Source organism: Strigops habroptila, chromosome 3, assembly GCF_004027225.2.
Source record: "Strigops habroptila isolate Jane chromosome 3, bStrHab1.2.pri, whole genome shotgun sequence".
Lineage (NCBI taxonomy): Eukaryota > Metazoa > Chordata > Aves > Psittaciformes > Psittacidae > Strigops > Strigops habroptila.
Genome location: NC_044279.2, coordinates 83,593,265 through 83,608,466, shown reverse-complemented (window position 1 = coordinate 83,608,466; position 15,202 = coordinate 83,593,265). Strand labels below are relative to the sequence as shown.

The following is a 15,202-nucleotide window of genomic DNA, read 5'->3' as shown; positions in this document are numbered from 1 at the left end:
CACCTAGTCATGCCCTGTGTTGGTCTCTCAGCCTCCAGCCAGTCTCTGCTTTGGGGTCCTCTCAGCCAGGAAGGGTTTTTATCTGTTCAGTAAATTTCTATTAATTTCTTTTCCATCAATTTGTCCAAAAGTGATTAAATCCATGTGATCTGGAGGAAACTGTAACTTCCTCTGGTAGCTCCACAGCTCAGCTTTCACCCACTGTGTGAAGAGCCACCCTCTTTTATTTGCAGGTGTGAAGGTATGTTAAGTCTCTGTAGGTGGAATTGTATTTTGAAAACTTACTTCCAGAAGTAAAGTAACTCCACAGATGTACTTCTAAACACTAGTAGAGTATGCTTGATCTCTCTGTGGAATAAACCTGTGCCAGAGCTGATCTTTTCTTAAAGTTTTGAGTTTTGAAAAGCCTTGAACAGACGGAGGCTCACCACTGTTTCCCACTGCTGTAAATACAGGCTTGAATTAGCTTTTGGGAAGTTAAACCTCAAAATTAGAAAAGAATAGGTGAAAGCTGCAACTCTGCCGCAGGATTTATCTAACTGATGATAAGGTTGGTGTGAGAAAGTCAAGGGCTGCCTTTTCTCTTACATCCCACTTGTCTTTTTGGTTAAATGATAATCTAGGATGAGATGGCAAAACTACCGAGCTTGGAAGTCAGTAAATGCCAAGGGGCAGAGTTCTCCATTGAGTTGTCTGAATTTTAGATCAGAACAAAGACTTAGGTAATGAAACCAAACTAGAATATGCTTGGTCTGTGTCAAAGACAATGAACAAACCATAGTTAAAAGCTGCTCTTCTTGCAGGTGTGTTTAATGGTATTTTCACAGTAACTGTATCTCTCTTCAAATATGAAACATTTCATGTGAATTTCTTAAAACCGAATGTACTGCTAATTCATGTCGTTGGTAACTTAGACCCATGAATCTGAACAATTGCTTTGTGCGGAATATCAATAACCCTTTTCTTTTTCCCTTTTAGAAATGTGCAACGGAAGAATGTTTCTTTTTTGAGCGTTTGGAATCTAATAACTATAACACTTATCGATCCCGGAAATACTCTGATTGGTACGTGGCGCTGAAAAGAACTGGGCAGTACAAACCTGGACCAAAAACTGGACCTGGACAGAAAGCTATCCTTTTCCTTCCTATGTCAGCTAAAAGCTGATTTCCATGGCAGATTCTGAGCACACACGCCACACTACGCTGAAGATGTCGAGTTTCCTGCTCCTCTCTGAAGTAGCAAAACCATAAGCAATTATTTGCTGATCATCACTACTTTTGCAAATACCAGATTAAACCATGAATGTTTCCTCCTGTCTAACTTTGCTCTTTAAACCTATTGTGCCAGTGTGTGCGGAGGTAGAGTTACTTGGAAGATACATTTTCAGGATCAATAATACTTCTGTTTTGTGCTAGATATCTATGTAGAGCTGTTTTATTTGCCTTAAGCTTGCTTTACAGAGTAAAAGAAAACAAATCTGATGCACACTTACAGCAATATTTACCTTTAAAAATAATTTATATTTCTATAACTTGTTAGAGAATAAACAATTACTTTCTAATAATTACCTAAAAAGAAGTCCATAGATAATTTTAATATGATCTCTGTAACACTACAATAATAACAATAATCCTAAATTATTACTGTAATGAAATGTGAAATGTATTGCTATCACATCATGCTTCTGTAGGACTCAGGCAGCTCCCTGTGGTACAGTTTGTAGAAGAGGCCTGTGTAGACAGCAGGGAACTCTCTCATGGTGAGATCGATCTTGTCAAACCCCTCCCTGTATCCATACAGTAAGAGTTTAGCTACATTGCTGGTGATGGGAGTAGCGAGTTTCGTCTGAGCAAGCTCACCGAGGTCCATCCACTCACACCTCAGGCACTCCTGCTGGCAGAAGCTGATGTTGAAGGAGGAGGGCTCCAGACGACAGATGATGTACATATCCGACTTCCCGAAGGCTCCAGGGTGTTCATGTTGCTGCCGTATGCTTAGGATGGACTTGAACTCTGACTTGATGCCAGTCTCCTCAAACACCTCTCGAACTGCTGTGTCTCCTAGGTGGAAAGAGCAAACCTTACAGTACATATGAGAATAGCTCAACACTCTTAAAACCTCCTCAGTGTAGAAAATCTGTAACTCAAAGTGTTCTCTGTTATGCTTTGTAAGCTGTTTGGAATGTCAGCCTATTTGTTTCAACACAAGGATAAGCTAATTTTTTGGTCCCCGAACAAAACTAACTGCTGCATGCTCTTCTTGTTTGTGTTCTAGAAAATGATGAAAGTAAGAAACTTTGGTAGTTCTGCACAGGGTGTGGTTTTGAAACGGACATTCTCGTGCTTGCTGGCTCCATTATCTCTTAATCCAGGGCAGCATAGCACCCTCCTTTCAGCCCTTTGAATCTTGGTCCCCTCTGTCTCCTTGCCTCTGTCCAGTTTCAGGTTCAGACCCAGAGCAGCTGAACACCTGTAGCTACAGGAGACCACTTGATTAAATCCACTCCATTGTGCTTTGCCACAAGGTATAACAAAATGGGTAAAAATATGGCTTGAAGAAGGTGAAAGTTGGTGCTAGGTCTGTTTCAAGATGTACGTTAAGTGTGCAGTGACATTTCAGATATGCCATAATACCAGCATAGCACACAGCCAGTGCTTGCAGGAATCTGTGCTGCATGTGTACGTGTTGTGCACATCAACCGAAGTGATGGAGGTATCAGTTTTCTTCCTTATCAAAGGAGCCTTAACTCCAGGGGCTTAGAAGGTAAGAACTTAAATTGAGGAGCCCGAATGAGAAGTTTTCTGTTCTACTTATCTTCCCAAAGTCTGCAGTTTCATTGTGGTCAAGTCAAATCCTACTCGCCAGGGGCAGGTAAAATACTGGTAGGTAAAATACTAGCTTTTTCCAACTCTATGTAAACTCCTTGTTGTGTCTTGTTTGTGAATGCATGTAGCTGTTCTGTGATGTTCCCTGCTTCCATTAGTTCATTTCAGTGTGAAACGAGTGCATTGACTTACTTCAAACACAAAATAAGTTTTAAGAGAACTTGTATTTGCCTTCCTACGGAAGCTCATGTTGTGATATGTCAGAGGTGAACAGAGCAGGCAGGCATTTTAGAGGTAGTTTCAAATATTAGAAATAATGTGGACATACAGTGGCTAGCAACATATAAACTGATTTATCCAGCAGAAGCCAGTCAACTGTATGTGAATGGCCCTGAATCTGCACGTCCTTCTGCCTCAGCTCAACTTCCAGCATGCGGCGGAAGGAGCTGCGTAAAGTTTACTCCAGGTATTTAGAGGTCTTTGTGGGACCGCATTAATAAGTGGTGTCTGCAGAACATTTATGTTTGTGACTTCGTTAGTGTTAATTAGTTAAAAGGCACCTGCATATGGGGAAAGACACTCATTTACCATGACTGACCCTTGGAGAGGCTGCAACCCTCTTGTTTAAAAGAGCGGGTTGCAAAGCAACCTGCCTGTGGCAAGTGGTTTTATTATTAGGCAAGGGGCTGTGTTACACAGAAGTGATCAAAGAAGGTAAAGAACTGAGGTTGTGAGGAACGCTGAGGCAGGCTGTGGTTGAGAAAAATGAAATAATTAAGAGATTTCACTTAAGCTTTGAGCTTTGCTTTTAGATACAGTGTGTTTTTTCTGTTTCCCTTTTATTTAAAGGTTTGTGTATATATATATATATATAAAACCCACAAAAAATATATAATTGACAGTTAAGCTAGAAGAAACTAGGGCTTGAGTTTCAGAAATATTCAAATGCAAAGATGTATGCACTTTGCTTAATCTGCATTACAAAACTATTCAGGTTAGTTGCACGAGTCAGTACTCATAAAGTAGGCAGCCATGTATTTTGTCATTTCATATAAACACAGGATCTTCAAGCATTTTAACTGCCATTTGTAGCTGCAATTTGAAACTTGGTCCCTTGAACGACTGTGAGTTTATAAGGTTTGATGTAAGGATAAAAAAGGGAAAATTAAGTTCTATTGTATTTTATGCTTCACTAATTTATATCTTCTTGTAGTATAAAGATGTGATGCAGTGAATCATAACTTGTACTATGTTATAGTTTAGTAGTGGCAGGAGGGTAGCTGTAAGAGGCTTGTTTCCTCCCAGGCCCTTCTCAATGAGTGTATCCAGGCTCCAGCCATCATCTCACCTGCTACTTGAGGGGTGGCCACTGCCTTACTCAGCAGCAGCGCTCCTTGTGGGGAGCTCTTTGCTGTTTTCTCTTCCCTCGGTACAAAAATCCCTCCCTACCTCCTGGCCTAGAGCCAACCTCTGTCACTAGAAGTGAAAAGGAGCCTGGCCAGACAACAAATTCTTATGAAAACGTGAATCCCTTGCACTATGGTATGTGTATTTGCATTGTCAAGCAAATAATTCTGTCGCCTTTTTTGACAAAAAGACTTAAAATGTAACTCATGAGTTACGGAAACTACAGCTCAGCCATACCCTGCTAACTAGAAATTCTCTCCATGTATTGAAATAATGAACTGGAATACTGTTCCACCTGTTGTTGTAGGAAGTCTGATAAACAGTAGGTATTTCTAAGGTATAAAATGGTGGAAACCTGGGCTTGATACCTAGTTTGCCAGAGCTGCTGTATTGCTTTGGGCAACATTTTTGAGTTGCTGGAAGAATAAATTCCTATCTGAATCCTGCTCTGGGGCTAAATGAATGTCAGCAAACATAACTTTAGAAAACAAGAGCTACCTAGTAACTGCAGCATAACTTAGGAATGAACCAGTCTATGGATCTTAATTTTGAGGGGTGAGATACAAGGAGTAAAAGCAGAATTTTTTGTCTCTTTGTAAACACCCTTGTTCATTCACCTTTGAACCCACCTGTGCCACACTAGGTAGAAATGACAGGTTTCCTCAAAGCAGCCTTGTTTTTAACACAGAAGCACCCTATGTCTCTAGTTGAAAGTAGGTCCCCACAAGACCGAGGCGCTGCACTTAGCACTGGTCCTGTGCCAAAGAGCTCTCAGTCTAAACAAACCAAATGAACAAGGGTGGAAGGAAGCAAGTGTGTTTATTTCTGTTTTGCACATTAAAAAAAAAAAAAAAGTAGTTGGAAATTTTTGCTCATTCCCTCATCGAGCTCACTGCCCTGGATTCCAGTGGGAGCCGAGAGCTCGCTGGTTCAGTTTTATTTGGGATACATCCTGATTACCTTAATCCTCTGCACTTCTGGCTCGTATTACAGCATGTCCAACAGCCTACCAAAAATAAGCTGGCTTCAAGCACTCAATTAAGAGAAGAAAGTGTGGCAAAGGGTAGATGTTACAAATGCAAAACTTCTCTGCCCTGCACATAACGTTACCCCATTACCATTGAGGTCACAGGACCATGTCACTTCATCTGTTCAACAACTCAAGGCAGTGATTTGTCACAAGAGTGATGTGGGTCATGATGTATTTCAGTCCTGTTCATGTCTTCACAATTCTGATGATGCCTCACCTGTTATCCTAGGACTTACCGATGTCTTCGCCTGGATTAGAGAGACCTCCTGGAAATTTCCATGCATTTGTAGTCTGTATTGGAGGAGAAAAAAATTACTAAAGCATGCAGCTGGTGTTGTACTCCCTAATATGAAGGAGACAATTAACACATGACTTTTTATTGAAGTTGCAATATTGTAATTACAAACATCAGTACAGCTTTACATAGGAACTTCCTTGTTCGCGCTAATGTGATGACCAGCGATACCTACAGTCTGTATGAAATATTGGAACAAAACATCTACTGATTGAAAAATACAAACTGTCTAACAGTCATTAGACAACATTGCTGCTAGATAACTAGAGTAGTTAGGTATTAAAAAAAAAGCTGCTATAGATGATATAATCTTATATTTAATCACTAATGTATTCCACTTCCTTGGTTTTGGCTTTTAAAAAATGTATATATATTTAATCTTACAAAAAGGTATTATGATTGTAGTACCGTTTTATACTGCACTGGCTTTGAGATGACTTTGTGTGTCTGTAATAACCATGTAGTGTAACTTTGTCATTTGTTTTCATGGAATACACAAACTGATGCCTTGTGTGTGATTTATATGTAGAAGCATTTATTGAATTGCAATAAAGTTCAGTACCTAAAATAGAATGTGAAGTACATACGTGGTGCTGTTACTGATAGCGGTCAAGGAGTCCCAGTTCCTACACCTCCTGCAATTGCACTAAGATTTCCAGGCTCTACCTTTCCATCCATGTACTATTCTTTTTATTTCTTTCCTTATTAAAAGTTATGTAGGAAGAAGTTAACCTTCAACTAGAAATAAATGCAGTAAAAAGCTACACTGGCCAAAAAAAAAAGAAAAAGGTGTCTTTTCTTGTACATGCAGCATGGAGAGGGAAGTTGTTGCTTTCCAGTGATTTGAAACCCCGAGTACATTGGAAGAAGGTTGGTTGGTTTTGGTTTTTTTCTTTCTGGGCACTCTTAGTGGGCTTGGATAGGAATTTAAAGCAAAGGATTAAAAATAGTGCAGCTGGAAAATACATATAGTTGTCTACTGGCTTTCAGCTTTGCTTTCAGTTCCTGGAAATCTTTGTGTGCTGTGGAATTGTCCTTTCATAGTTAAACCCAAACAGCTCTTAGAATTCCACTAGCTGTTCAATTTTTATGGTTTTTTAAAGCTTTCAGAACATCATTTGTATTAGAAGTCACCATTTCAGGGGCATTGTTCATTTTGTAGGGGAGAATGGAGAGGAGTGGTGGAACAGACAGTGGGAAACAACTGTCTGAGCCAATTTGCTCACACTGAGGTATTTTATTTGCTCACAGTACAGGCAATGTATGGGTATTCATAGACTCCAGGTTTTATACTTAATTTTATCCAGTCACTAAATAGAGCTGTAAAGAGGGGAGTCGAAAATAATCACTCTTTCCTTTCACCTTCCTCACTCACTGTGCTGTCAGCTTTCTTCTGGAAAGGTAGGCTGGAAGAGCTGACCTGGAACATACCCATCCCACTTTCCAGAATGGGCTGGAGGGAAGAGTAGTGCCAGACTTGGCCTCCTGTGTTTTTGGGCCAGAGCCTAGGAAGGTAATGCTGGCAAGTACGGAATCAGACCTAGAACCTGAATGGAGCATTCAATGCCTTCCTGTAAAACTGGACAGAAGTACCTGTGCTTAAAATGGCTGTGGGTGAGCTTTAACAAAATCAGCGTGAAGAAGTTAAACCTTAAGCCTTCTGGGCTTAGGAAACTAGTATTTCCCTCTGAATGTGCAATTTCCATTTTTACTCTGAGAGGCATTTACTAAAAGGTAAGCATGCAGTTTTATAGCTTCTGTGTGCGTAAAAGTTAAACATATTATTTCTGAAGTTCACAATGCGCTGTTCTGCTCCTGGAGACTTCATAACTGGAACCACTTTACGAGCCTATAGCTCGCATGTTGGATTTATGCTTTAATTGGTAACTGCTGAATGTAAGTCTGGAGGTCCTGCTATGGAGAAGTCCTTCAAATTTTACTTTATGGTAAGTAAACATGTAAAATTAATAGTTCAGAGGAAGCAAGGAGAGGGAGTTTCTCTTCCTCTGAACTCTTGTGTTAAAAATTCACCATGTTGTATGATTTAACCTGCTGATGAAAGTACTTTTTTATTGAAGTTCATTAACTGCGTTGTAGTTGCCAGTGAACTGAAGTCACATTTTGTGTCCCAAGAGGAAATCTTTTGCTAGCTAATTTCAGAAAAGACTTTAAAATGGAGCCAGTGAGATTCTGGCATAGTTTTATCTGTATAAAATGAAAACGATGCATCCAAGTATACTTCAATCTATGTATGTAAATTCTGATTGTTTCCATGTTAAATTGCAGTTAATCTCACTGTACTAGAGATGCTTTTATTTGCAAATGAAAGCATGATGGCAGCTAAGTGTATGTTACATAGAATGGCACAGGCTAATGACCTCTTGAGCTTTCTGCACGTGCCGTATTAAACCCAGGTTAGCCTGATAGAGGCTGGAGGTGTTACCAGCGATGGATGCTGGGTTACCTCAGGCCACATCACACAACCCACCCTCACCACACTAATATGCTCTGGTTTGGCATTCTCAGCAGCGAGGTCAAGCACTTCCGGTTGTGAGAAACTGATCATCTTTACACCTGCGGTACTGAGGTGGTCTCCAAGTCATGGCCAACCACGTTATTGCTTATTTAAAGCCACAGATATGTCTGGAATTTTCAAAACCAAACAGAATCAGAATCCTTTTCCCAAAATGTGCTTCGAGCCATGGGGGTTTTCCAGAGGGCTGCATGGATCCAAGCATAAGATCAGGAACTCATGGGTCAGTTATAGGAGAAAACAGCAGAGAGGATACTTCGTTCTGCTGATTCAATCACCAGCTATAATTAACAACAAAGCCATTGGTTTTCAAAGCCTGGGGTTTTTTCCCTTCAAATGCAATACTATTTGTACAAATTTTGTACAAATTTGTACAATTTGTACTATTTTGTACAAATACAAAATTCCCTTCAAATCAACATCTATCTGTTGATAGATGTGTTCCAAGACATTCATAAAAGTAACTTCGAACTATCACAATTTTGGACTGGAATAAAAATAAAATTATCTTTGTTTTATACTACACAGTAGGCTTCTCTAAATGAACTATTCCCCAATCCTGTAACAAACTTACCTTATTTCTGTCTTGTACAACCAACACCTTTCCAGTGCTTTCATCTAGAACAGCACCTAGTAGAGAGATAATATTGGAAAAGATGAAGTGTTAAGATAATTATGTTCAATCTTAACCACTCTAATTAAATATGTTTTGATAAAGCATGACAACCCCCTACTGATATTCAGTTTACAGTTAGCAAGATTTGTACAGATGAATAGCAGAAAGTGGTTTGTCAGTGGAAAACTGATAGTAAAATATGAAGAAAGGTTAAGTATCCTGTAGAAAAAAATCAAAGTTAGCAGCACCAAGATAAAGACTTCCCACATTTAAGTTCCAGATTAGACAGGAAATGAATAGTTTGCTTGTGTTAATATTATCAGAACTAAAGAATGCGAGATCAAGACACCATCCAAATAACCTAGCAAAGCTGCTTGCTTCAGCACAGCTGTGCCTGCAGTCTTGCTCAAGTAACAGAAATTGTTCCAGTGACTCTGGCTGAGCGGCCACGATGGGCAAGAGCTGTTCTCCAGTGAAATTCATTAAAGAACTCCTGCCTGCTGTAGTGAAGATTTGAGGGTTTTCTGGCTAATAACACACCAGGCTTAGTAGTTGGTGGGCTGACTGCACTGGTGACGTTCCAACTGATGGACTATCTATGTACTCATACTGTACTGCCCAGCTAACAACTCATGATAGGAACTGCGCAGTAATCTGAGTCAACTTGTTAATCAAAAAGCATTGCTTCCAAGTGGGAAAGTGACACTTTCACTTGATTAAAAAAAAATAAAAATCAGGATGTATGACTGAAAAAGTTCAGCTTTTCCTTGTGTCCTCATGTTCAGCCCATGACTTTCTCCAGCAGATTACAAGTTCTCCTTCTTTTCCAAACCCAAGTGCTTTCATGTTTAATCATCCTGTCACACTCCTTGGTCATACTTTAAAAATGCCTTCCCTTTAAAACAGGTATTTTTCTCAGATTTTAAAGTGTGCTGTGGTGAGCAGAATGAGTAGTGTGGTGCAGCTTCCCAGGCTCTTTTCCACATCAGTCATGCATGGGTTTCAAATTAGTAGTTAACAATAAAAAAAAAGGTTGTCATTTTACAGCAGGGGGAAGAGTATATGGTCACATCTCTGATGATATATGCATTTAAAATGCTACGGGGAAGTATTTCCACAGAAGGGAATTATCAAGGGATGAGTGTCCAGGATGAGTGTCCAGCTCAAAACATCCTCTGTTTTTTAATAATACATAGCAGGCTTCTGTGGAGGAGGAATATTTAGAAGATGAAATACCAGTCTTCCTTCAAGATATGTCAGAGGACATGCTTTAAGAGGGTAGTCACGTATCTGCCTCCCCATGGCTTATGACTTTATGATTTCATTCCTCCTGTAAACGCTTAGCAGTGTCCAGGTTCAAGAACTGTACTGATTAAAAGCAGGGGCGACTTTGATGCATGCTGCGATTACAGGGGATTATGTTCTACAAAAGCCATTCTTCAGCCAAATGGTTTGCTGAGACCAAGGAGGACTGCTGAAGACAGGAAACTGCAGTTTGAATCAGAAAGAACTTTTTCTTTCCTCTGTTCCACAGAAACCAATGCCTGTTAATGTAATTTTTGGCAATGAAATTCTCTATGAGATGACCAGAATCTCTGCTAGATGATACCTAAATCCAAAGCAAGAAGAAAGGAAAAACACTAAGGGGATTTGCTGTCTTGTCTCCTTTTCCCAAGCTTAACTCAGGAGTCCCTCAGCTAAATCAGCGTTAGAATCTTAGGTAGAATCGAGGAGATCAGACCTCGACCACAGGCTCTGGACTGCAGCTCTAAAAACTCTCCCTCTTGCATACCTCCTGGTACCTTCATGTGGCACCTGAAGCTTTAAATCATCCAACAGTAGGATGACTTTCTGGAAAGGTTTTTGTAATTGCTGTTATAACACTGCTTTGTTTTGAATGTTCTATTTTGGGAAATAGGTAAGAAAATTAGAAAAAAAAAAAAATCCCTTAGACAACTCCAGAAAACGCGTAATGGAGGGGAAAAATACCTTCATTCTACCTGTTTTATTTGTGACTGATGTCAACATATATGAAAAGATGTTCAGCACTGAAAAGGACTTGCCATCCAAGTAATGAGCAGACACATGACTGCTTGCATTGTAAATGGCAGCAGACAGGAATAGGTATTAGTTTGTAAAACAACTTGGGAACTGCTTTTAAATCACTTTTGATTCCTTGGACCATCATAACCTATCTAACTGCAGCTTCCTGTACAGTTTGACATTTATGCAGCTGCTCATTTTACACCTTTCCTTAAGTAACAGGGCTGGCCTAGGCTATCATATGAGTATGTGTGGAGACTTTGTTTCAACAACTAGATTTAAGGTAGGCAGCACTGAAATAACAACCACGTTGTAAGGCTCATATTACATGTGAAGGAGAAGAGAGTGACTTTTACTTTTCTTCTTCTCCTTTTACTTTCCTTCCTCAACTTGTCTTCCTATGCCCTTGTTATGCGGTATATTTACAAACACAAAACTTTCTGGATGGCAGACCACTTCCTCCTAGGAGGTGGAGAATTTTGGAAATGCTTTTCAAAAACATCTTAATCATTTCATACACGGGAAGCTCTTCTGTACCTTTACATATCTGGAAAATCCTTACACCTACAAGCAGACGCAGTAAGTTAGAGTTAGTTGGAAGTCACATCACATATTCCACTATTTCTACACAATAATGGCCGAGCCTAATGAGTAACATTTGCTGCTTGCTGCTTGGGGACTCTGATCTAGTCTGGCAAAATATGACCTGACCTTGCTTATTCACACCTTTGTCATCACTTGGCTAGACCATGCTGAGGCACTAGCCCTGGCTGCGCAGCATTTACTGTGTGGGAAACTCCAGACAGGATGAAAACCAGCTGGTCTACTTGGCAACATGGGCTTGCTACCTGTTGTCTGCTGCCTGGGCTGGCTTCCCGTAGGCTGGCAAACCATGCTCAACATCTCTGCCTTTTATTTTCAGGATGACCATGGGACAAAGTGCTGCATTTAACTGATCTGCCACAGCTTTGAGACGAAGCCTCTCGCCAGCAAATTTGCTGCATAGGCTTTCTAAAATACAGGTTTTTGTTCGGCAAATAAAAAAGCCTAGGGTTTGGCACACACACAAGAAATGCATATATTTAAGTAATTTAATATTTTTTAAGAATTATTTAATTTTAATGTTTCAATAAAATAAATTACAAGTAGAACTTCCACTATGCGGGCTCTCACTCCTGCAGGATAATTTAATAATGGTATGCCAGGTATTATCCACACTGCTTAGTGTATTCCTGGGATGTGTTCCAGAACCACCAAGAGTGAGTGGAACAGAGGAAACCCCAAAATACTGCAGTCGTCATTTTGTACATAGAAATCTGTTTGTTTACCTGCCTAAATGTCTTTCTTAAGTCTTCAACTCTTTTAAAGAAACTCCCAATTATGAATAAGAACCTACAGGTCTGGAAAGTGACTGCAAAGAATACATACATTATACATTGTGCAATTCTTAAATCTGTGCAATAAATTATGAAATCCCTATTCCTGCATTTATGAAACCTTTTCTTCCCTCAAAGTTTTTCCTACTTGCAGAGTGCAAAGCGTTTCTCTCAATGTACAATAGCAAATTATGTTCTGAAAGGGCATTTTTAATATTTGCAAATGTTTATTTGAGAGTTTTTCAGATTTATGATTTTTCTTATACTAAGTCCTTCCTGATAACTATCAGGGTCGCAACACATCTATTACATGATTTTCTTCTCACTTTCAGCTATGCAAAACCTCCTTCACAAAAATCCCCTTCCAGTTAAGTCATGTCTCCCCAAACATGCAAGTTTTAACCATAAGGAGTAACATGGTGCTTTTGCTAGGAGAATGCATTATCTTACTGAAGTTTAATGCTGCATATTTTAATGGTGAGGTTTTCATACCTCAGGAAAACATGCTCTAACATGTCCATTGAAAAAATCCAGGCCTGTCTTCAGCTTCTACCCTGACCTCTGCTGGCGTTGTAACTGAAAACTCTCAATACCGATAGTAGCAGTGCTGTTTTGTAATTGAAAGCTTTGTTTTTCCAAACTTTACTTTCACCTGACCTACTGCTACATATAATCCAGCTTTTGTAAGTCCTTCCTACCTAGATTTTTCAAATTGCTATTTATGGGTCTTAACACCACTTGGTGAAGAATTAATGTCCCACAGCATCCCTTGATAAATGAGTCAAGGTTGTAACGGGAGAGGTTTCCTGTCCCTCTGCTGTATCCAGCCTTTACCAGCACATGAGGGGTCCAAACCAGCCTCCAGCTTCAGGAGATTACCGACTGATGGGATGGCTAATAATGTTTCTGTTGAAGTCTGCTGGGAAGGAGGCAAAAACATGCAAAAACATTCAAATTTGGTGTAGCACAGTTCAAGTTGATTGTATTTTTGGCTAATCATGAGTTCCTTTTACCGTGCTGTATTAAAAAAAAGGGGAGGGGGGAGAAAGAGAAACCATCTTATCTAGTTCCTTGGGAACTGCCTCAGTTTTTTGAGCAAATCCTTTCCAGCTGTGGTTGTGGGAGGTCTAGATGGGTGAGAGCATGGCATCCAGATGTTTGTTTGTGAAATATACTCCTTTGGCTTGTGGACTTCTAGGCGCAGCTTAGAGCAGCTTTTAGACCATTGTAATTTAGGCCGGTGGTTGTGCCAGCCCCTGAACAACCCCTGTTGGGTCAATTTTGCCCTATTTACCGTCCTTAACTTGAGCATAGTTTAGGCAGATGCACGTCACATATTAAGCGCCTACAGAAAGGAAAGGGAGTAGGAAAGCGATTTTTTTTCCTAATAAGCCTGTAGCTACTTTTTCGCTTTTAAAAAGCTGTTTGAACCTTGAAATCCTACCTCTCATCTGCTAGGTGAAAGCCAAGATATGTTTCTCAAAATGGTGTTTAAAAACAATATCCTTGAGTTAAAATTTAAAGCTTCAGGAACACATTTTCTTCTCACTGAGCTATTCATAATTTTCTCAAACTGGAATTGTTTTGAGACACCTCTCACTTTAGCAGCCTGTTTTTAGCAATACGCAGTGTCGTACAGGCACATTTTTGGCAGTGTTCAAGGCCAGGTTTGATAGGGCTTTGAGGAGCCTGGTCTTGTGAAAGGTGTCCCTCCCTGTGGCAAGGACGTTGGAACAAGATGATTTGAAGGTCCCAACTCAAACCATTCTATGATTCTATGATTCATGAATGACATGCTTCACTTTGTAAATTTACCCGAGCAGTAGGCAGCTGATTTCCTACTGAACCTGGTCCTAGAGGCTTGTTCATAAAGCTTTTCGTGGGTGCAATCACTTTTGTCACTAACCTGCAACTCCCAGCTGGTGAGTGGCGTACCCTGGCAGCCTGCTGGGCCCTTCTCCCAGCCATAGCGTCAAGGTGGACGAGCCCTGCTCAGCGTGGTGGAAAGTAAAGCCTTGTGAAGCGGCTGCTGCCACAAACCCACTCTGGAGAATGGGGACATGCAGCCAGACAGCAACGCGGCCTTCCTCCCGCCATTGGGCTACCGCGCCTGCAAGACACAGCGAGGTGAAGAGGGTGAAGGCCACCGCTGCCACTGAGACCCCCCTCGCCGTTGCTCCTTCTGGTTGTAAACCTTACCGCACATTAGGTTGTAAACCTAATCCGATGGGATTAATGCATCAAAGTTTGTGTTTTTTCACCTCATTTATCACCGGGTCAAACTACCATCGGTGTGAGAAACGTGCCAGCGGCGACAGGTGGAGAGGAGAGGCTGCCAGCTTGGCATTTTAAGTACTAAAATTTGGTGTTAATACATAAAATAATGGGGTTTATGTTAGGATCTGCCGTAAGGCACGGGAAAACGCACCTCCCCTCCCTTCGGCTGCCTCTGCCGACACCCCTCACCACACGGCCTCGGCTGTGCGCGTCTGAGGGTGGCGCTCGGGGCTGAGGGGCGCACGGCTGAGGGGCCATGGAAAGACTCGCTGCCCCCCTCCCCGCCCTGCGTCCCCGGCGCCCCCGCCCGGCACTTGCCCCGCAGCCATCGCCCGAAGGTGGCCCGCTCCAGGCGCAGGGGCTGCCGCAGTTCGGCCAAGTCCACGCTCACCCCCCCGAACCTGTCCGGCCGCGCTTGCAGCCCCGCCAGGGCCGCCCAGCCCCGCGCCCTGTGCAGCGCCCGCCACGGCCTCACCATGGCGCTGCGCGGGGCTGATCCGGGCGTGACGAGTCCACCCCTTGGGCGGTGCCGGCCTCTGCTCCCGGAAGCGCTCGGCGGTAGCCGGCGGGGCAGCATGTCCGCGTCTTCCAGAAGGAAGAGCAAAGGGCGGCCGGTCCCGGACAGCGGTGGCGGCGGTGGCTCCCCGCGGGCCGCCCACCCTGGCGCTTCTGAGGGCGGGCCGCTGGCGCTGAGTGTCGCTGACGCCGTGGAGGCAGGTACGGGAGTGCGGGCGACGGGGATGGGCTGACGCCTGGCTCGGCCCGGCGGGCTGAAGGCGGCTCGTTTAAAAATGAGTCCG

General features: G+C 41.9%; 3 protein-coding genes across 10 annotated transcripts in view; 2 read left to right on the top strand and 1 right to left on the bottom strand.

Annotated features, from left to right (window-relative positions):
* FGF2 (fibroblast growth factor 2) overlaps window positions 1–3,134 on the top strand; it is a 51,353-nt gene extending 48,219 nt beyond the window's left edge. For both annotated transcript variants that reach the window (XM_030478207.1, XM_030478208.1), the window contains one exon: window positions 979–3,134. In XM_030478207.1, coding sequence (XP_030334067.1) covers window positions 979–1,164 — 186 coding nt within the window. In that variant the 3' untranslated portion in view covers window positions 1,165–3,134. The remainder of the gene's footprint in view (window positions 1–978) is intronic.
* On the bottom strand, window positions 695–14,998 carry NUDT6 (nudix hydrolase 6). Its single transcript, XM_030478206.1, has 5 exons — window positions 14,721–14,998; window positions 14,032–14,235; window positions 8,665–8,720; window positions 5,499–5,553; window positions 695–2,060 (listed from the first exon to the last, which is right to left on the bottom strand). The coding sequence occupies exons 1-5, from the start codon at window positions 14,977–14,979 to the stop codon at window positions 1,672–1,674; spliced, it is 963 nt and encodes a 320-aa protein (XP_030334066.1). The 5' UTR covers window positions 14,980–14,998; the 3' UTR covers window positions 695–1,671.
* Window positions 14,939–15,202, top strand: part of SPATA5 (spermatogenesis associated 5) — a 197,257-nt gene continuing 196,993 nt past the window's right edge. For all 7 annotated transcript variants that reach the window (XR_003990412.1, XR_003990411.1, XM_030478201.1 and 4 more), the window contains exon 1: window positions 14,939–15,119. Coding sequence is in view for 5 of the 7 variants with exons in the window: in XM_030478201.1 (XP_030334061.1) it covers window positions 14,978–15,119 (142 nt within the window). In the remaining 2 variants the exon portion in view is untranslated. The remainder of the gene's footprint in view (window positions 15,120–15,202) is intronic.

Bases quoted from the DNA above. Each gene is read 5' to 3' on its own strand.
- NUDT6 (XM_030478206.1), bottom strand. From the start codon at position 14,979: ATGCTGCCCCGCCGGCTACCGCCGAGCGCTTCCGGGAGCAGAGGCCGG. The intron at 5,554-8,664 runs GTAAGTTTGTTA...CCTCCAATACAG, and splicing joins TTGTACAAGACAGAAATAAG to ACTACAAATGCATGGAAATT. The intron at 2,061-5,498 runs GTAAGTCCTAGG...CTTTCCACCTAG, and splicing joins TAATCCAGGCGAAGACATCG to GAGACACAGCAGTTCGAGAG.